At 40.8% G+C, this 21,922-nt stretch overlaps 1 protein-coding gene across 1 annotated transcript in view; it reads right to left on the bottom strand.

Annotated features, from left to right (window-relative positions):
• znf608 (zinc finger protein 608) overlaps nt 1-21,922 on the bottom strand; it is a 68,818-nt gene that overhangs the window by 12,898 nt on the left and 33,998 nt on the right. The window contains exons 3-5 of the mRNA XM_067573147.1: nt 14,286-14,373; nt 2,385-4,857; nt 888-1,365 (exon numbers count right to left, since the gene is read on the bottom strand). Coding sequence (XP_067429248.1) covers nt 888-1,365; nt 2,385-4,857; nt 14,286-14,373 — 3,039 coding nt within the window. The remainder of the gene's footprint in view (nt 1-887; nt 1,366-2,384; nt 4,858-14,285; nt 14,374-21,922) is intronic.

The following is a 21,922-nucleotide window of genomic DNA, read 5'->3' as shown; positions in this document are numbered from 1 at the left end:
ACATCTATGTATTGTGTTGTAACTGAAGTTAGACCTATGGGATGGACTGTGCATTTCCTTGTTTCTTACTGAGATGGACACCCCAATTCTTCATATAGTACCTTTAAGGAGTTTTAACTTAATGAATGCATTAAGGACAGGTTTAAGGGGTTAACTCCCCTACATTTTCACTATAATTATAAAATTAACAATTTAACATAAAATAAATGGCTCTGATACTATTTGGTACATTTTAAATGCTACTTACCCCGTAATACACAAAAAAACACCTTAATATATTAAAAACGACTCTCTCCAAATCATTTTAGAACACATTGATTAAAAACATTATTTATGGGGAAATTAATCATATTTAAGCATATTTAATAATAATAACAGATTCAGTTTTGACAGCGTTGCATTGATTCATTAACATTCATGCTTCTCAATCCACTGACAGCAGATTGTCTATATGGACACACAGTTCACAGGGCTGTTTTCCAGAAATGCAAGAACAAACTCTTCAAAATTGGATCTTAAATTTTGACAGATTGGTATTGCATAACAACATTCTGTAATTATGTAATACCATTAAATGTTTGTCACCTAATTATATTATATAGACAGCTATCACCGCTGTTAAAAAGTCTGCTTTGTAAAATAGCAAGTGTGTGGCTAGTAGCTAGCTAGCAACCCCAAACTATTAGCTGAGCAGAGACAAAAGCTCAGAAGTAGACACAAGTTTGTTTCAGTAACCTGCATTTTTACACATATTTACCTTATCAGACAGTTGTAGACACACTACAGTAAACTTTCCTCTTCCTTTCTAGGCAAGTTGATAGAAATTTAAACACTGGATACTCTCTATTGCTACCAGCTGGTCGGTGGTGGGTCCCTTCGACTCTTACCTGGGTAATTGTGGACCAGGGTTGGGGACACGCCTCTGTAGGAGCCCCCACTGCTCTCACACATTGCCAGGTAGGGCGGGTAAGAGGAGTGCTGGTACTGGATGTAGGGCTGCTGGGGGGTCATGGGAGGAGATACCGCTGCCCGGGCGCTCTGGGACTCATCAGACAACCCTCCGATTGGCTCCTGGCCCTGATCCTCCAGCCCTTCCAGCCTGTCGGAATCCTCCGTGTCGATGGCGGGCAGGAGATCGTGGGATCCATGGAACCTGGCTTTTTTAGCATCGCAGCTCACCATGCCTCCTCTCTCTCCTCCACCTCCTCCTCCTGAAGTCAGCTTGGCCCCGGCAGGCTCCACGGTAGCTCCCCATTCTTTTCCCCTCTCTGCTTCACCCTCCTCAGCCTCCTCCCCATGTTGACTCTGTAGCTCTGAGTATTTGCTGTGAGCCAGGCGGTGAGCCCAGGCCGGGCCGTCTGAGGGCTAGATCGATGGGGACAAGTGTTGGTGCTAGTTGCAGTGTTTCCCCTATAATTCTTTGTTAACAGTGGTGGGTGGGAGTCATTTTGGGGTGAGTTCAACTTCGGTCCACGTCTCTGTCCCAGTTTTTGTTTATATGGCCAGTTGCAGGGCTAAAACTAAAAACCTTTTTCATGATAAATCTAAATGTTAGCCCTTAAGCGTTTTGTGTTTTTTGGAGACAAAGCAAGGCTAATTTATGACTTTCATTTGTGCATTTTCTTTTTAGCAGGGGTGGAGAATTTCTTGCTGCGGCGGCCCACCGCTGCTGAATGACTATAGAGGAAACACTGTGTACTTGAGTGAACAGAGCCATAGACAGACCATCTATCACTGGCTCTGGATGTGATGTTGATGAAGGATGACGACGTTTCAACAGCAGGCGGCCATTCAGAGGTGGGATGTGAGGAGTGTGGCGTCCCTCTCAATGACACGAATCAAGACATGTCTCACACATGATCAACTGCAGAATTTAGGCCAAACTGAAGGAAAAAACAACCTAACCTCCCCAGACACGGCTTTCATTCAATTCATACAACCTTTTTACATGACCCAGCATGGCTAGAGTTAGCGGTTAACTGCATCGTGAGATGACATGGTTAAAAATCTGTACAAGCTTTCTGAAAAAGCAGCTCATATCAAAACCAACACTTGTGTATTAGAAAAGTTTCTTTTGTTTCCGTATGTGTTTATGTTTTACATTTACAGCTAAAGTTGGAATTACATATTTCCCCCATTAATTCTCACTCTAAACATTAAAAACATTTGCATCCATCAAATCAAACCACACAATGACTGAAGTAGTATGTCAAAATAGAGCTACAGCACCACAGAAGCCGCATGGTCTTTGTTATTAGCACCCATTGGTTTAGCTGTACACAACGTAGGATTAATCTCTTTGTGACACTCAACAACAGTCATTAAAGCACACCAACAACATCATCAGCGGCGGCGGCAGGTTATAGACAGAGGGAGAAACTTACACTGGAAAAGGAAACATTTGAGTCCAGATCTGTCTGACTGTTTGGGTTGTGGAGTGATGAAGAAGAGGAAGAGGAGGGTGACTTGATGTCATCACAGTCTTTCATCGAGACCTGGTGCTGGTCCACCATGCCACCGTGCACCGCCTTTACGCCCAGACTCTGTCCCCTTTCTCCCCTCTCACTCATCTCCACGTAGGACAGGACGGGTTTGGGACAGCACCCTTTAGTGCCGTCTGGACCTTTACCTAGCATGGGGCCACCGGCTGAACCCCCAACTATGTGTTTAATATCCTCCCCGTCTCTCACCCCCTGTCCCCTCTCGCCCCTCTGCTTGGCACCAGACGTCTGGTCACAGCATTTGGAGGCCAGTAAAAGTTTCTGGTCCATGTACAGTCCTCTGGAGTACTGGCCATAGTACAGCGACTGGGCCAAGGCAGTCTGGGTCTGACTCATAGCCAGCTGGAGCTGAGACTGAGGTGGCCCGTCGCCTTTTTTTGAGTCTGAGAACTCATGGGAGAAGCTTTTGTCATCCTCTTTCACTTCTTCCTTTCTGTCTTTCCCTTTGCCGTCGTGGGCAGAGCTTTTGTGGAAAACAACGCTGCTGCTGTTTTGCCTGTCCGACTGCATGTACCCCTGTAGGTAGTAGGGCTCATAGCTGTGGTAGTACGGAGACTGGGGGTCTTTCGATGGAGGGGCAGATGCTGTGGGCGGGGTTTTACCAGAGTTACCGTGGTTACTGTTAGAGCTTACCTCAGAAGAGGCAGAGGAGCTAGACTTGGATCTGAGTCCATCCGAGCGACATTCAGAAGACGCCCCATCGTCCCCGGCATCTGAGATATCAGAGTAGGCTGGGCTGTTGTTCTTGCTGCTGCTGTCTGCTGTTGCTAGGCAACTACCACTCGCATCAAGTCGCGATGAACCGCCAATGGAGGGACTTGGGGCGTTGTCTGTGAAGGTGTAGACCTTGTCAGCCTCGGCACGGATACTGGCCATTCTGCTCTCCTGGCTCTCTGTCAGCCCGTTCATTACATCCTGCTTACTGAGGTGCTCCTTCAAAAGGCTTCCAGAAATTTCCTTGACACCCATTTTAGATCCACCACCACCATCTTCCATTTTGATTCCGCTGCTGTCACCATTAGGCGTCCTAATTGGTGCATCTTTGTTGTGTTTGTCTTTTAGCCTTCGTTTCTCTTTCTTCCTGGTCTCTTTGCTGCAGGTAACCAGGGTGGCTTTGACAAGGCTTGGCTCAACAACGATGCTCAGCTTTGGTTTGATGGGTTTCAAGGGAAGGTTTTTACTGGTGAGGCCTACAGCTGCCATGGGTGAGGGCTGCTGTGAGGTGGCAGTATCTGCTGTGCCGGTTGGATATGATGTGTTGGGGATGGCAATCAGCTTGGGAGGAGCAGGGGCTGGAGCGATTGGCCGGTTGGTCCGCGACTTGGATAGCTTCTCCACCTTCCCATTGGCCTTCTTACCCTTGTCGCACATGCCTCCCTTCTTGTCGATCAAACCTTCAGCTTCCAGCTTGGGCATCTCTACTGTGGAGTTCCTGTCTGGGACCATGCAGTTCTCCAGAACTACCGTCATGTTGGAGATGATGGGCAAGTTGCTGAGGTCATCGATCAGCCCATCTTTTAGCAGTGAGGTTCTTCTGGTTTTGGAGTTGGCTGTTGGGCTGTGGTCGGTGCTGAGGAGTAGCCGTCTGTTCTTAGGAGACCCCACTGTGGTCACCTTGTATAGAGGAGCAGGTTTCTTGGAGGAGCTGTTGGTATTAGTGCTGTTGTTTGTCTCTGAGAGGTCATATGTCATGTTGCTGATGGTGTCCTCACAGTCTGATAGTCGTTCCTCACTCTCCCCGTCCTTTATGGGCTCCAGCTCAGGCTTCCTCTGCTCCTCGACCTCCAGGTGTGCATGCGTCTGGTGGTAGCGCAGGCCGTTGATGTGCTTGTAGCGTTTAGTGCAGTTGGGGTGGGGGCAGTCAATGAGAATGGGTGGGGGAGGTGGTGAGGAGGCACAACCTCCTCCGGGGTCCATGAATGAGGGGTCTGATTTGCCCTGCGGTGTGGATGGGGCGCTGCGGGATTTGGCTCGGATCCGCTTCCCATTCCCGTTTTTAATGTCATCAGAGGAGACCAGGCTGAGGTCCAGTTCCGCCGGTGGTTTGTTCTTTCGCTTACCAGAGGAGAGGGAGGCAGCGCTGTTGGCAGGTTTCACCTCTTCAACGGTAAAGAAAGAAGGAGGTGTTCGGCAGTTGCTGTTGATGAGTTTCAGGCTGCCTCTCCGTCCCTTGCTGTGGATGGGCGCAGCCGTTCCTGCAACACCCCCTCCACGACTCCTGTGCTGCGATAGACCCCTGACTTTGACAGCGGGGGCCGGCTCAACGCAGGGCCGCTCGGCCATGGTCAGTCGCATCCTTTTCCCCCGACCACGCCCACCTGGCATCTCAGGGTCACTGGAGGGAGACTCACAAAACCTGGACGAAGGGAGACAAAAACAAAGAGAATTCCTCTTAATAACCACTTACTGACAACCTGAGAATACTGATTTAGATGTGAGACGTATCGTGTCGTCACATGTTATCATATAATTTCACATCATATTGTTCAACATCAAGTACATCATATCATATATCACATCTTATTGTCACATCATGTCGTATCATATTGTATCACATCGTATTGCACTGGGTCTTATGGGTCTTGTCATCTTATCATATATTGCCATTTTTCAATTATTGTATCTTTTCATATTATATTGTTTCACATTATGTAATTTTACATTGTATCACTTTACATCATATAACACTGTTTTGTATCACGTTGCATTGTATTGTTTCACATCATATCATTTTATATCATATCATAATGTGTTCTGTTGTATTGAGTTCATAAAAGCTTTTCAAATCCTGTTGAATAAACTAAAAAATACCATCAAGCTGAACACAAGGCTGTTTTTCTTGTAGCTGCTGCTGTTCTTCAAAGGTTTTAACCCAAGAAAAACTTGTTCATATCGTCACCCAAATTGAACTCCATCAGACAAAACCTTGGAAGATAACAGATTATCATTTAAGGCTCATGTGGACCACTTTACCCAGACGTCAAGGATAAAAATTGATTTTTTTCTGTACAAAGTCTGCTTCTCTTTTGATAACAGAAAAAACCTGTACAATCCACAGTTATCTCTGTATTTGATATGGGGACATTTTGTATTCACATGCCGTCCCTTCTACTTTGAAGTCTTTTGATGTTGTTTACCACAGTGGCTTGCATCTTAATACCGGAGATACTTTTCCACACTCACCAATTGTTATTTATATCAAAACCCTGTCTGCTGAGATGAGGAAAATGCATTACTTCATATGTATTTATAGTGTAACTCTATCTGTTTTAGAAGCTAGACTCCGAGTCTTGTATCTGCACAGGCCTTGTCATGCATTCATTATGACACTGCATCACAGGATTGCTTGGTGTTGAAAAAACTCTGACCTTGGGAAGACTGTTTTGGGTTTTAATCACTTTATTAACGGAACAGACTGCAAAGCACGTCGAGGCTAGACTTTCCTGTCCCCCTCTGTGATTTTAAAACGATATCTCACATTTCCTATGATGTTTGTAATTGCATTTTTCAATCCGTGTGTCCCTGAATGTCACTGAAGCTGCTGGAACACGCGACTGAATTTTTCTGTATTTTCTTTGGCATTTCATGGATATTTGTTGTTCTCATGTCTCTGTTTGAAAAGCTATTTTGATTGAATGAGTGATGCAGCACAGACGATTTCCTACAATTTCACTTTTTCACGTTAAGCTGAAACACTGAGGCTCCTCAGTTGTTTTTTTTTTCATGTTTGTTCTATTTTGTGCTTTCGGTTACAGTTTCAATCAAAGACCAATAATGAATCATAAAAAAGGAAGAAATTTTATTCCATTACATTATATAATAAAACAACATCCAGTCGCCACCGACAGATATCCGCAGTGACAAGAGTCCAAATAGAAAAAGCAATTTATTCTCTGCTTTCTGAAATTAAGCTGTAATTGCCATGACAACAATCATTTTCATACAGGAGCAATAATTGAGAGGTTTCAGCCCTGCGAGGAGGGACTGTCACATTTTCCACTCAGCAATTACAAAAACCACTCTCCATTTGTGAAATAGTTGTGATGGAGAGTGGAGAGCGTTTTTGTTAACGCTCATTATAGAACAACAGCTGACGGCCCCGGAGCCAATTTAGCCTTTTTATAATTTTAACAACATTAAAGGGCAAGTCCATTACTTTTTTGTTTTTTTGAGATTTTTATATCATTTTGTAGCCTCCCAATAGTGTTCCATATGTATTCAAATCTACGTGTGTTTTATCATCAAAATGCCATTTTCCCAAACTTTTTCCCACGTGACCTGTTGTAGGTTTCTGCATGATGATGCTGTTACATATGAACCCCCTATCCCGCCTAGCCAGTAGCCACAGAGACGGACTGAGCACTCACTATTTCTGCTGATCTGCTAAACGTGCTAACCAGCGGTGGCTGATCGATAGAGGGCGCCGCCCCACCACTCCCCACATGAAGAAGAATCACAAAGATCTTCACTGAATAAGACTTTAAAAAACATATATAGCTAGTGAGTAAAATGTATAATCTGCAATAAAAATGTAGATTAAAAACGTTCTACATTGTCTAAAGATAGCGATAGGTGACGTATTTCTGGCCCGGGGCACAAGAATCTTTGCCCATTAACTCTTGTTATAAATTGTACATGTTCGCTCCTGTTCAGCACAAGAAACAGGAGCCTGTTGGGCGAATTTGTGCAGCATCCAAATGGCATTTATTTCAATGCAGCTGATTTACACACCGCCACCCAACATGTGGCAGCAGAGAGAGAGTGGCACATCGTGGTACAATCGGTTACGTCTTTGATAAAATGTATCCGTATCTCAGCAGCTGCTGGCCAAGAAATGTCGCACACTGGGCCCAGGTGAACCTCAGAGGGTACAGAGGTGAGATAGAAGCTAAATGTGTGGTGTTGGTCTTTTACAATAAACATAGTAGTGCTGTATTGTACAGAAATGTGGGCAACACACCTTAAAGTAGGCCCTTTATAATATAATAGTCTAGTTTTAGAGAGCTCCCTGCACTCAGCAGCTGTCTGTCCCTCTGCTCTGTCCAGTGCATTTATCAATCTGATATGTGATTTATCTCAGACACTCAGACTCGACGCTGCGATATCACTCGTAGTATATTAGTACATCTGTATACACATCACTACTTTTTGCTAACGGCTGAGTGGGCATCCTTTAAAGCACTTTGAGAAGTGAGTGCTCTTTTTTCAGTTAATCAGACAAATAATCATCAGCAAATAAAGGCCAATAAGAATAACAATAACATGGTTAAACATGAGGGATTCAACAGGGAAATAAACTGAGCAGAAAGACTCAGAGTTAATTAGAAAATGCATCCAGGCATTTATTTTAAAAATTAAAATGATGACCCTGATTTTTGTTGTTGTTGTGACGAACAGAAACACAGTCGCTGTACGTACAAAGGTGAGAAGAGCAATGTGTCCTATTTTTTTCTCTGTTGCTCTGTGTGCAAATCAACAAGCTGATCACAGTTCAGATTCAAAGTCGATGATGGGTAAATGCTTCAACATCTGGACACAAATACATGAACAAACCTGACTGTGATTGAGGCAGAGGCAACCGAACACAGGCGCTGCGTTTCTGACCGTGATGTAGTTCTGTTTCCTTATGTAAGATGTAAGACAGCACTGTCTATTTTAGTATTTTACCATAACTTCAAAGGAATGCTCCGCTGAACATCTCAGGACAGCTCTGACAAGTGTGTTCCTTTTTGTCGCAAGAAAAGGAAGCTGTGCGGGAGTATCTCTGCCTCTCAGACAGTTTTATCCAGAAACAGTTCATGATACCATACAAACATGACTCAATTCAACTACAATTTAATATTAATTAACAACATTTTATACTTTTACTTGTTTATGAATAAGTGTAGATGTTTTGAGTAACTAAACTTGAAAAGAAATGTTTCCTCAAAATGCTCCAAAAATGACATCTTCTGTTACATTATCAGTAGTAAATGTTAACGTATAGCTGAATGATTTCTGCACGTGCCAGATAACTGCAACGTTCTTGGCTCAATTCCAGCAAAGGACCTTTGTTGCAGGTCATACCATGTCTCTCCCCAAGTCTCCTGTCTGCCTCTTCACTGTCCATTATCTAATAAAGGCATAAATGCCAAAAAATAATCTTTAAAAAAAAAACAAAACAGTGGTCAACACGGGCATGAGTAACGTTTTAGCATGTCCTCAAGGACAGTGATTTCTCTCACTGAAAATCTGTTGTCTGGGTATTTTTTACCTCAACTTCAGGGTCAGTTTCATCTTAATTTGATACGTTTGACATTATGTGGGCGCATGTCAAACAGTTTGTAGCTTCAGTTTTCGCCTTCATCAGGGAGGAGTTTGGGGCTGGAAAGCCGGAGTTTGTGCCTCTTATGTATTAGTGTACATTTGGGTCACAGAGCTAACAATCACTTTTTTTTAAAGATAATTAGCACAGAAGGTCGTTTAAAAACACTTACAGTTCTGAAGGTATTTACAGAATCCTCAAAGACTTTTCTAACCATCTGGATTAAAAAAATCCATCTGCTGAATGATAAACTTGTTAAGATACTTTTTCATATCCAGGTAGCCGGCGGGCTGCCATCTTTGTTTTGATTTGGAAAGATAAAAATCTTTCTTTATCGTGCAGTGAATGAAATATTTTTTACATCCAGATGGTTAGAAAAGTCTTTGAGGATTCTGAAAATAATCAGAACAGAGGTAAGTGTTTTTAAACGACCTTCTGGGTTTGTTAAACATCACTGGTTAATAATCTTTTGGAGAAAAGGCTTGTAAAGAGCTGACAGCGAAAGGAAGTTAAGTATTTTAAGTTAAGGCTGACGTGCTGAGGTAAGCGTATTGTGTCATTTCCTGTTGCCGACTGCATTTACTGACAGCATTTTTGCTGTGCTCAACTCAACTATATTTGTGTGATTGCTGAAAGCTTTTTTTTCTTCCATACATTTTTACTTCTGCATAAAATGATGCTATGCTATGCTATGGCCTTCACAGTCACCAGATATCAACCCAATTGAACACCTATGGGAGATTTTGGACTGACGTGTTAGACAGCGCTCTCCACCACCATCATCAAAACACCAAATGAGGGAAAATCTTTTGGAAGAATGGTGTTCATCCCTCCAGAAGAATTCAGAGACTGTAGAATTAATGCCAGGGCTGAGGAACACCATTCGGTTCTCATAAATGTTCTTCAAAGGTTTATTTATGATACAGGGCAGATGTGGGGAAACACAGAGCATGGCAGGGCTAACGATGCTAGATGCAGGGCAGGTGTGCAGATGGGCAAAGCAAGCACAGGAACATAGAAGGGAACACAGCAAAAACCCCAAAACCAAGAAAAACACAAAACTCTTCATAATAAACCAACTTGCATAGAACCGCCACAGAATAAACATGAATACAACTCAGATACCCAAGCAACACTATAATCTCTCATCTGCAACAAACAAAACCAAAAACCCTAAAACACAAAAAGTCCAAAAACACAGAGTCCATGACTGAAAGTCTATGGGAGGGATGTTTGCAAGGTGGTATCTCAAAAACTAAAAGTGCTTAAGTATTCATACTACATGGACAGGTGTCCCATGTGGAAATGCTTAACATATTAAAACATGGGACCAATAGCGCCACCATGAGGTCAGTTATTACGTGTTTTACATAACTCATGAACCGTGAGACAAACAATATTTGCACAGTGTTTCTTCGACAATGCTGATTCAACTGATATATTTTCCACCATTTAGGATTTTTTGCTTCTGTTGGCACAAATTTCATCTGATCTTCACCAAACTTGGTAAATACCATATTTAGATGACCCTGGAAAAAACTTATGAGTTTGTTTCTGGGTTTCACTTACTGTTTGTCTGTAATTGGTTGCCAATGATGCCCTTAACGAGCTAGAACTCGTCAATGCTAAATTGGATTGCAACCAAATTTGGGAATGTTCTACACAAAGCCACACTGAACAAGTGTGTAACATTTGATATAATTCTACCCGCAGTAAAGTAACATTATAATATAATATTTCTGCAATTCTGTTGTCTTTAATAAATTGAAACTTGGTACAAAAGTTCTGCATGAGACCAGGAGGCAGAGCTGCAGTCAACTCAAGCCTAATTATCAACCCTAGACCTAAATTTAATTATAACTCATTAAGTCTTGTTCTTAGTTTTTCACACCCAACCTGGAAAACTTTACAGCCAATTCTATTTGTTATAATGTATCGTCCTCCTGGTCTGTACTCTGAATTCTCAGTTTTTTTAATCAAAGTCCTTAGTACAGATAAAGTAATTATAGTAGGTGACTTCAATATTTATGTGGACGTCAATAATGATAGTCTCAGCACTGTGTTTATCTCATTATTAGACTCAATTGGTTTCTCTCAGAGTGTAAACAAACCCACTCACTGTCTTAACCACACCCTCAACCTTGTTCTGACATATGGTATCGAAATTGAACAGTTAACAGTTTTTCCACAAAATCCTATTTTATCAGATCATTACTAAATAACTTTTGAATTCCTGTTAATGGACTACACACCATTAGGCAAATATATCTTCACTAGATGTTTGATAGTGCTGTAGCTAAATTTAAGGAAGCAATTCCATCAGTATTAAATTCAGTGCCATGTCTCAATACTACAGAGGACTCTTATGTTAATCTTAGTCCCTCCCAAATTAATAATCTTATTGATAGTGCCGCAGGCTCACTGCAAATGACACTTGAGTCCATCGCCCCTTTAAAAAGGAAGATAATAAAACATCAGAGGTTAGCTCCATGGTATAACTCCCAAACCCGCAAATTAAAGCAAACATCAGGAAACTCTGAAAGGATCTGGTGTTCCATCAAACTGGAAGAATCTTGCGTACTCTGGCAAGATAGTCTTAAAACATATAATACGACCCTCTGTAATGTCAGAGCCGCCTATTACTCAGCATTAATAAAGGAGAATAAAAACAGCCCTTGGTTCCTTTTCAGCACTTTGGCCAGGCTGACAGAGTCATAACTCTACTGATCCATGTATTCCTATAGCTCTCAGTAGTAACGACTTCATGAGCTTCTTTTAATGATAAAATTCAAAGTATTAGAGACAAAATTCACCACCTCCTGCCCTCAAGGCACCGATTTATCCCCAAGCAAAGGGACCTTACAAACCTATGACTATAACTAAACCTATAACATATAACTTCCCTTTCTCTCTAAGATCCTTGTGTGTGACTTTCTACACAAAAATGGTTTATTTGAGGATTTTCATTCAGGATTTAGAGCACATCATAGCACAGAGACAGCACTGGTGAAAGTTACTAATGATCTCCTTACTGCATCAGACAAAGGATTTGTCTCCATACTTGTCTTGTTAGATCTTAGTGCTGCATTTAACACCATTGACCATCAAATCCTATAACAGAGACTGGAACATTTAATTGGCATTACAGGAACTGCATTAAGCTGATTTAAATCCTATTTATCAGATCAATTTCAGTTTGTAAATGTTAACGATGAATCCTCCATGCACGCAAAAGTTAACACGGAGTTCCACAAGGTTCTGTACTTGGACCAATACTATTCACCTTATATATGCTTTCTTTAGGTAATATTATTCGGAAACACTCCATAAATTTTCATTGTTATGCAGATGATACCCAATTATATTTACCAATGAAGCCAGATGAATTCAATCAGTTAACTAAACTCCAAGCATGCCTTAAGGACATAAATACCTGGATGACCTGTGTAGCAGCAGTTTTCTGCTACTAAACTCAGACAAAAGTGAAGTTATTGTGCTTGGCCTTAAACACCTTAGAAACACATTATCTAATGATATAGCTACTCTAGATGGCATTCCCCTGGCCTCCAGCTCCATCGTAAGGAATCTGGGAGTTATCTGTGATCAGGATATGTCCTTTAACTCTAAAATAAAACAAATTTCAAGGACTACCTCTTCTTACTTACGTAACATTGCAAAAATCAGGCACATCCTTTCTCTAAAAGATACAGAAAAACTAGTCCACGCATTTGTTACTTCTAGGCTGGAGTTTTGCAATTCCTTATTATCAGGCTGCCCTAACAAGTCTCTAAAGACTCTCCAGCTGGTCCAGAATGCAGCTGCACGTGTTCTGACTGAAACTAGAAAAAGAGATCACATTTCTCCCATTTTAGCTTCGCTACATTGGCTTCCTATAAAATCTAGAATAGAATTTAAAATCCTTCTCCTAACTTACAAAGCCCTTAATGGTCAGGCACCATCATATCTTAAAGAGCTCATAGTACTGTATTATCCCACTAGAACACTGCGCTCCCAGAACGCAGTCTTACTGGTGGCTCCTACAGTTTCCAAAGGTAGAATGGGAGGCAGAACCTTCAGCTATCAGGCTCCTCTCTTGTGAAACCATCTTCCAGATTCGGTCCGGGGTGCAGACACCCTCTCTATGTTTAAGAGTAGGCTTAAAACTTTCCTTTTTGATAAAGCTAATAGTTAGGGCCGGCCAGGCTCACCTCGGATCACCCCTTAGTTATGCTTCTAAGGGCCTAGATTGCTGGGGAATTTCCAATGATGCACTGAGCTCCTCTCTTCTCTTCCTCCTCTCCATCTGTATGCATTCATGTACCATTAATGCATGTTACGAACTTGGCTTCTTCCCCGGAGTCTTTGTGCTTTCTCGTCTCACAGGAAAACCGGATGTCGAGGGCTGCGGTGATGGTGGCATGGTTCTGTGGGTGTCCTGCCTCGACACCTTCTCCTACTATTATTACTAATATTATTACTAGTCATATCTCTATTATTATTATTATTATCATTGTTATTGTTATTAGTGTTGTTATTATGCTTCTCTGTGTCTCTCTCCCCCTCCCTCCGTCTTTTGCTCTCAACCTAACCAGTCAAGGCAGATGGCCGCCCACCTAGAGCCGGGTTCTGTTTGAGGTTTCTTCCCATTAAAGGGGAGTTTTTCCTTGCTGTTGTTGCCAAGTGCTGCTCATGGGGGAATTGTTAGGTCTCTGTAAATGAAAGAGTATGGTCTTGACCTGCTCTATGTGAAAAGTGCCCTGAGATAACTTTTGTTATGATTTGGCGCTATATAAATAAAATTGAATTGAATTGAATATTTAGCCATATAAGCAATATAAGCAACACAGTATAGAGTATTTGGAACATAGTTTGAACATAATAGAATTATGCTGCAGGAGTGATCCGAGTTTTTATGGACATCTTAATACTTTATTTCCTGGATTACTGCTGGAATCCAAGCTGACTTCAGCTTCCATCCTCCATGAGGGAGCAAGCTACAAGGAGCCACCTTTCTACTGTACAGGGGCAGAGTGTTTGATACCCAAAGGTTTTCAGTGGAGAATTACTTTAAACTCTTTTTAGATGCCTCAACTGAACCAAACATTAGGCTTTCAGAAAACATTTTCATTGAATCGAACCTGAGTTTTGTGGTAAAGTTGTCGATAAATGCTCAGCAAACCCAGAGGACTGACATTTCAGCCATGTTAACATAACCTTTGGTGACTGTACCGAGTGTTTAGGGAGCTTCATTGGTCTTGATTGTGTAGTACTTCCTGTCTGCATGTACAGCCTCTTAAGAGCTTAACAGCACGACCAAACCACAAAATTCTTCCAAACTTTTTGTAACTCATCTGAACTCAACATCAGCAGTGAGTCTGGTGGGAATTGGGGGATTTGACTTATATGTTGTGTCTGTAAACGTCTCTGTAAAGAAACAGACAGAAATAGAAAATAAATCATTAAACAGAGTGCAGTGTTACCTTGGAGGAGCCCAGTCATGTTTGGTGCAGTCTAACAGAGTTCCCACGTAGGTTCTCTTCCTCCATGTCACGTTCACCACCAGAACACCTGTCGATCACACGGGACAGAGTCAGAGGAGTTTGTACTGGATCTACTGGGACCTTAAAAGTCTTCAATATCAGGATGGATCCGTCAGAGAGCAACACAGGCTTCAGGATTCAAATGTTCCAAGTTTTCAGCTACAATGATTTCATGTGGTGTGATGCAAGTTTCATTTTTTTTAAAAATGTATCACCCTGGGACAGATGTAGCTGTGTTAAAATAATTTATCAGTATTTCAGAGGACAACAATTAATTAATGATAATTATGGGAGGAAAATAAGCTTTAAATGCATTTCTATGCTGAAGGCTAAAGGATCTGTTGATCTATCACAGCGAGCAGAAACAGAAGACACGTTATTTTACAACATATCTAACCCTGTCTGAGCTTTTCATCTTTTCCTCATTTTTTTCAGCCTTTCCAAGCATTTCTTTCTCAGCCTTTTTAGCTCTGCGAAAAATCTTGTTTCAAGATCATGACAAGAAAACATTTGCTCAGTTTTTAGTTGTCATAATGACAAACTTTTCTCGTTTTAATGAATTCATCTTAGAACAAGATATTTTTCATTTTATTATTATACCTTTTCTTGATCTTACTGGATACAAAATTATTCATTTCTTTCACTTAATCTTATTATTACATATCATATCTCATTAAAACAAACTTTTCTCATTATATCATGATAAGTTTGTATTCTGTTGAAACTTCTTCTAAAACAAGAAGCAGATGGAGTTTGGATATGTTTTGGGTCCTGGAGTTTAGAGGGGCCATGAACTAAATGCACATTTGAGCCCACCATCAGAAATGTCGAGTAGAGCTGCAACGATTGGTTGCTTAATCAGTTAGTTGATTAATATAATTATTTCAATAATGGATTCAGTCAGTTTTTCAAACTAAATTGTCCAAAACTTACAGGTTTTAAGATTTGATGCTCTCCTTTGTCATATATGACAATAAACCACATATCTTTGGGTTTTAAACTGTTAGTCTCATAAAACATTAGAAAACGTCTCTTTTAACAGGCATGTTTCCCTTTTTTCAGATTAAATGATTAATCGATGAATCAAGGAATATAATCCTTTGTTGGAGTCCTGATGTGAAGTCATCTGGGTCTTTGCGCTGTCAGGAGGTGATGGCAGGTCCGAGGGGAGGAGATGTCTGTTCTTATCAGATAATATCTGCGGGCTGGTACTGAGTCATCGCCTTGTTCTTAACAATCTCTGATCTAATGTGGCACCAGATCCACACAGTGACTGGATCCATTATCATGTTAAAACAAGAAACATTTATTCTTTTAATGACATAAGTCAGTATATTGTTATAACGAGATACGTTCATTTTGTGAAATTTAACTATATAAGAAATAATAATAATGAACATGAACATATCTTGTTATGACTTGAAAAAAATCTTGTTAAAACCACAAACTTCTCACATCATAACTGGATGACGCACAACAGTAAAACCAAAGATGTGAGCAGGGATTAAAAATAAAAAAAAGTACATTGCACCATAGATGAAAGAAAAATCAATCAGACAATCAGACGTCTGAACTGCAGAGAAGCAGCAGTCAACAGTCTAGAAACTAAAAGCTGTGGTAACCTGAAGGATGGAGTTCACAGGTTTAAGAGGCTCAAATTGTTTTCAAAACGGTTCAGACAGTTTGTTACAGTGTCTGTGAAAGTGCTCAAACTGATATTGATCAGAAACATCTGAGGAGAAAAATACAGTCGTCCATCCCTGTCAGGATTTTGGATGGACAGAAAGTTTAGTTATCAAGGTTGAAATTCTTATCTAGGGAGTGAAGACCCTTCAGACGTCTGAAATAAACGTCTCTCTCTCACACACTCTCAACATGACATTTGAAAACCATTAACCTGCGTCCTGTGATGCGCCAGCAGCAACGCTGGCAAATCAAATTTTGGACACATTACAGCTTTAAAAGGAGGTTTGACGTCAACACACTTCTGGTTCTTCAATTAAGCCTGATGGGCGCCATCTTCACAGAACAATCCCGCAGCTCTCCAGATAAATGAACTCTGGGAAACACGGACGGAAGCGTGTCGCTCTACAAGCTTAACGAGAGGTGGATGCAATCAGGCAGATCACACAGACCGAAGTTAATGAGCTGCATGTATTTGATATGTTAACAACTATCGAACATATAATTCTGTTTAAACACCCTCTTAAGTAGCTTTGATGTTTGATTAAATATATTTTCCACATTGTATTGTCACTTCACTTTTATATTTTGTATCTGCTTGTTGCAGATAGTTGCTAATTAGAGCTATTTTGATAATTAAATAATGATTTTAGTCATTTTTTAAGGAAAAATGCCAAATATTTGCTGGTTGCAGCTTCTCCAATATGAGGATTTAACCTTGGGCTAAAAGATTAACATAACAGACATTTTCATTACTTTCTGACATTTCATAAACAAAAAAACGAATCATGAAAATAAGCCTTGGATTAATTGATAATGAAAATAATCGTTAGTTGCAGCCCAAGAGGACTTTACCCCTGACATGGAAAGGATTTAGAATTTGCCAAAACAGAAAAACATCCATCAATGGGAGTCGGGTCAACGATGCAGCGACTGTGACGAGGTCGACAGTTCAGCTGACAGTTCGCACACAGTAAATAGTTGGTTAGTTAGTCAGTGTCACATTCACATTCAGTGTGGCGGATACAAAAAAGCTAATTTCCATCTGTGTTCCCTGGGTGGAGGCCATCTGTCAAATTAAAACATTAACTTTGGAAACAGACACCACAAAACATCAATGTTAGAATAAGAAAGAAATCAGGAATAAAGCTAAAGAATAACACTGTTATTCCCCCACTATTAAACATAAAATTTTATACTAGGATGTGATATAAGTATTGCAGTGCAGGATCAGCAACAAACACTGTCGTGTCCCCAGAAGGCTTGTCAGGCCAGAAATGTGACAGTGCTTCTATTTTTAGTGAGAATGACTCCGTCTCCTCTCGAGGAGAAACCTAAACAGAGGATAACTCCCAGTTTTCATCGTACTGTCATGAATGTGGGTGTTCATACTAATATTATGTTGTTCAGAATCCTTCAAAGTCTGTTTTCAATTTTGAAACCGTCCTGAAAAAAAAAAAGCCCAGACTGCAATTTGTTCAAATGTGTATTTTTGCTTCTCAAAGGCTTTGGGCCAGTGTAAACAAACAACTCTTTTAAAAGGAAAGAAGTGAACATGACGTCCTTGAACCAACTGTCTCAAAATGTGAGCATCCTATTGTGGAGCATCTGTATCTCAGTGACTTCAGGGTTTGTTTGACTGTTTGTTTGTTATGACTCAGTGAAAAAGAAAATGTTCTCTCTCCTGCCGCTCTAGTTCTTCCTCTGGTCTTTCTTCCAGTCTCATTTACCTCGGCTGCTCTCTCTGCATCCTCGTCTACTGCAGAGCATATCAAAGCAAATTTAAAACATAGATCTGTTGGTTTGATATGTTTTCCTTATTGTCAACAAATCTCCTGTGGAGAGCCAAACCAACAATGAGCTGATCTACTAACAAGTATTGTGTGTGTATCCAAAGCCTGATATATTGTAGACCTCTATTGTTGTCCAAAAACTATTACAAACACATCAGAGAGCAGTGAGCATGCTCAGTGGTGTCTGTCTTACACAGAACTACTCTCCGGAGACTGAAAATGTGACCAAACTCTTCATAATGACGGAACATGTCACCCAGTAGCTCATAGATGTAATTTTAATAGTTGTTGGACAACAACAGAGGTCTACAGCACAGAGGAATAAGATATATCAGGCTTTGGATACACACACAATACTTGTTAGTGAATCAGTTCATTGAGATGTGTTGACTAAAGAAGAACATAGAAAATCGTCAGCCTCATCCTTTAATGATACAATAAGAATCTTACATTTAAAAGGTCACATTTATTCAATGTAGACAGTATGAGCTCTTTATTTTTTAATGTGCTGATTTTCTCTGACCTCTCTACCTACCAAACTCGTTTTCATAGCTGCATTATCTCCCAAAATCAGCTATTGTAGGACCTCCAAGTGGAAAACTGCCAACAATCTACCTTTTAACCAACAAGAATCACAAAATTGAATCACAAATGTCGCTTATGACAAATTTAGTTATGTCATCGGCCCAGAAAACCTGCATGTCCAGATCAAGCAATATCTTGGTGCCACAGCACAGCAAAAATCAAATCAGCAAGCTTGTCCAGTCCTGCTTTTATCATCTGATATCTTAGTTTATGTATTTGGTTTATTTATTGCTTTATTAACATATATTCTCTTGTAATCTAATTACATATTTCATGTGCTGCCATGTGTCTCATTGTTTTTATCTGCTCGCAGGTCTGTAAAGCTCTTTGGAAACTCGCTTTGGAAATTGTAACGTCTGAGTCGTTGTGGTTTGAATGGATTAACTTCAATGACGCTCACGTGGGGCTCACATCTCGCTTTCTGTGTGGATTCCCAGTTAGAGAGATCGAGTTGAAGGTTGGCGTTCCATCGTTTATTTAGTAATACCACTGAGGCAGGCTGAGATCAGCGCCAGATAGGACAGATAGAGCTGGGTGTCATCAGCATAGCAGTGGCAAGAAAAAGGGTGAATGCTTTGTCAAAAAATATGACAAATATCTGCAATTTTTGTTATATAAGACAATGAGATGAGACCAATGAGACAATCCTGGTGAAAATGGTGCAGTTTGCGTGTGTGTGTGTGTGTGTGTGGTGTGCATTGCTGTTACTACCAGCAGGGGGCGCCAAAGTCAGAATGAGAAAAAAAAAAAACACATTCTGGTTTTAAATGCAAGTAACATTAATCTGCCTATTTACAATGGCTATTATTGGGAATTATTGCATTATATTTATTTACAATTTGCAGATCACCTTGAAATGGTTATCATTATTATCATTTCCTTTATCTCTGTCATCCAGACAGCCAGACAGACTGTGTGGATATAACATCAGACAGTCTGCGGAGCTCAGACGAGAGTCGAGCCAATCACTGTTTGATTAGCGCTCATCAGACGCTGAGCTCCTGCAGGGAGGGTCTGAAGCTGAAATGGTGGTCTCTTCTCCTTTCTGTCTCTCCAATTAGTATTCAGCTTAATTAACATGCAACCAGCATCTCCCTGTTGTATCCCTCCGCTGCCATAAGGAGGGGGGGCTCCAGTTATCACTCCGCCTTCTGAACGGTAGTCCCCGAGCAGCAGGGAGGACTCATCAGGATGAAAATACAAACCTCTCCTTAATTTTTCTTTGTCTCAGTCATTTTTTTTCTCTGATTCACTCTGACATTGTCCCTCTGCCTGCACCTCATGACAAAAATAAATAAAAATAAAATGAGTCTTCATGTGTCTATTTGTGTCTTTCTGCCTCCGTCTTCACATTCCTCTCCATCTCTTCATCTCTCTGGTGCTTTAAAAAATATAGACAAAACCTCGGATGACATTCTGTCCATCTTCACACTCCTCTCTCTCTCTCTCTCTCTCTCTCTCTCTCTCTCTTCCATCCATCCGTCCTGTCAGCCTGCTGGCACACAGACTGAGACCTGAATCCATTTTCTCGCTCGCATCCATCTTTATCCAACTTCTCTCCCTCCTCCATCTTTCTTCTTGTCCCTGTACAGTTTATAAAATCCATACTGTATTTTCACGTTACTATTCAGAACAGCATATGTACGTGTCTCTATCCGGAATTATTATCTCTCATAATATTTACGTATCTTGTTATATCCGCATCCACTGTTACTCTGTTTCATATCACTGAGGCTGCCTCTGTTTGTTTACTTGCACAAACCTGAAAACATGATGCTTTGATGTTTTCTGTTTGCATTTATTATCTCCACCAAGGAGCTAATGTGTTCAGTCCTGCTCGCTTGTTTGTTTTTCTGTTTGTTTTCTTAGGAGGAAAATCTCAAAAATATGCCAACAGAACTGAATTAACTTCGCTGGAATATTTAGCTGCGGTTCACAAATATTTATTGTGCCGTACGGCTTTATAATACACTGAAAGCTCAACGCACTGCAAATTAAAAACACATAATCAGCTTGACAACACACGTGTTTGAGGAATATGAAACTGTTCCTGTAATTCCTGAAATGATTTAAATGTATCTCACAGATATACTGATATATCATGAATTTTAGTAAGGCAAGCACAAAGTCACAATTATTAGTGCCTATTGCTAATAATCCTGACTGGCCCTTATTATTTGAATTAATATTCCTACTATAAAAATGGCAGAAAGGATGAATATTGTTAATAATCTTATTAAAAGTGGGATCTACACACGACCAAGTGCTCATCAATGATAAGATGACAATAAACATTAAAATAGCTGAGAACAGACCAAACTTAGCTCAAAGTTTTGTTTACTGTGATGCTAAAAAAAATGCATCAGATCAGCTAAAAATCAGTTTTTCTCTTCTTTGTCTGTCTAGATCCTTTAATACAAACAGTCAGAGGCAGCAGATGTATTATTCACCGTCTATCCTTCCTTCTCTCCTCCCTCCACCTCTCTGGCCTGTTTAAGAACGCTCTTCATCTGGGATATATTCCCCTGTGTTATGTTTGTATTTCCTTCTTCTTCTTTTTTTTTTTTATTTTTGCCCGGGTGGAGTGAGTAGCTCCAGTTAATTAATACTGGGCCGGGATACAAACGCCTCTCTGCCAAACTCGACACTCCACTTCAGAGGCCCCGCGGCTGGCAGAGCGAGATGGGCACCGAGAGATGGGATTTATTCATTAGCAGCCTGCAGTAAGGTATTACACCTCCGCTGAGAGGCTGCAGTGCTGAGCGCTGTCCTCGTTAACGGCCTATCAAAGAGCGGTGGCGTCAAAATCGGTGGGTAAATCATCACGCTGTCTGATCCGCCGCCCGGCGCTCCCGTGGTATCATTTTGTTGTTTTGGACAGGTTTCTGGTTCTACTTTTCTTCCTGTTTTGGACTCAAGATTACGTGTAGTGCAAAGCCAAAACCGCCCTCATGAGGATATCAGTTATATTAAAAATAAACTTTGCTTTTTTTTATTTGGCAGAAAGTGTCTGAAAGATCTGGAACGATAAAGCTAAGAAGCACCGGCTATTTTTTCTTGTAGCATATGTTCTCCAAACCTACGCTAGCTGTAACAATGCCAAGAAGTAAATTGGGGTGAATCTATGATCTCTATATTACTTAACAATCATCCCTGTTGTGATTTAGAGGGCAAACTGGGGGCAGTTTTCTAGCCCAGCTAGCTTTAGAGCTCTACGGATGTCAGTCTGTCAGTCCACCTCTTTGCTCCAGTCAAATATCTCAGTAACTATTGAATGGATCACCATTAAAGGAACAGTTTGACATTTTGGAAATGAGCTTATTCCCTTTCATTTTGAGAGTTACATGAGAAGAGCTCTCTAGATTAACATGAGGACTGGAAATCTTTTCAAAGTTAAACAACATCTCTCAAGTTCACTTATGAATACGGATCTTCTGTGTTTGGTCTGCGCAGAAAAATAAATGTAAAAACAACCGTTTGTACTTTAACGGGGATTTATCATGAATGTATTACAGG

This window comes from Thunnus thynnus, chromosome 2 (assembly GCF_963924715.1).
Source record: "Thunnus thynnus chromosome 2, fThuThy2.1, whole genome shotgun sequence".
In the NCBI taxonomy this organism is placed as follows: domain Eukaryota; kingdom Metazoa; phylum Chordata; class Actinopteri; order Scombriformes; family Scombridae; genus Thunnus; species Thunnus thynnus.
The sequence above is the reverse complement of the archived record's forward strand: the minus strand, read 5'-3'. Positions and strand labels throughout refer to the sequence as shown.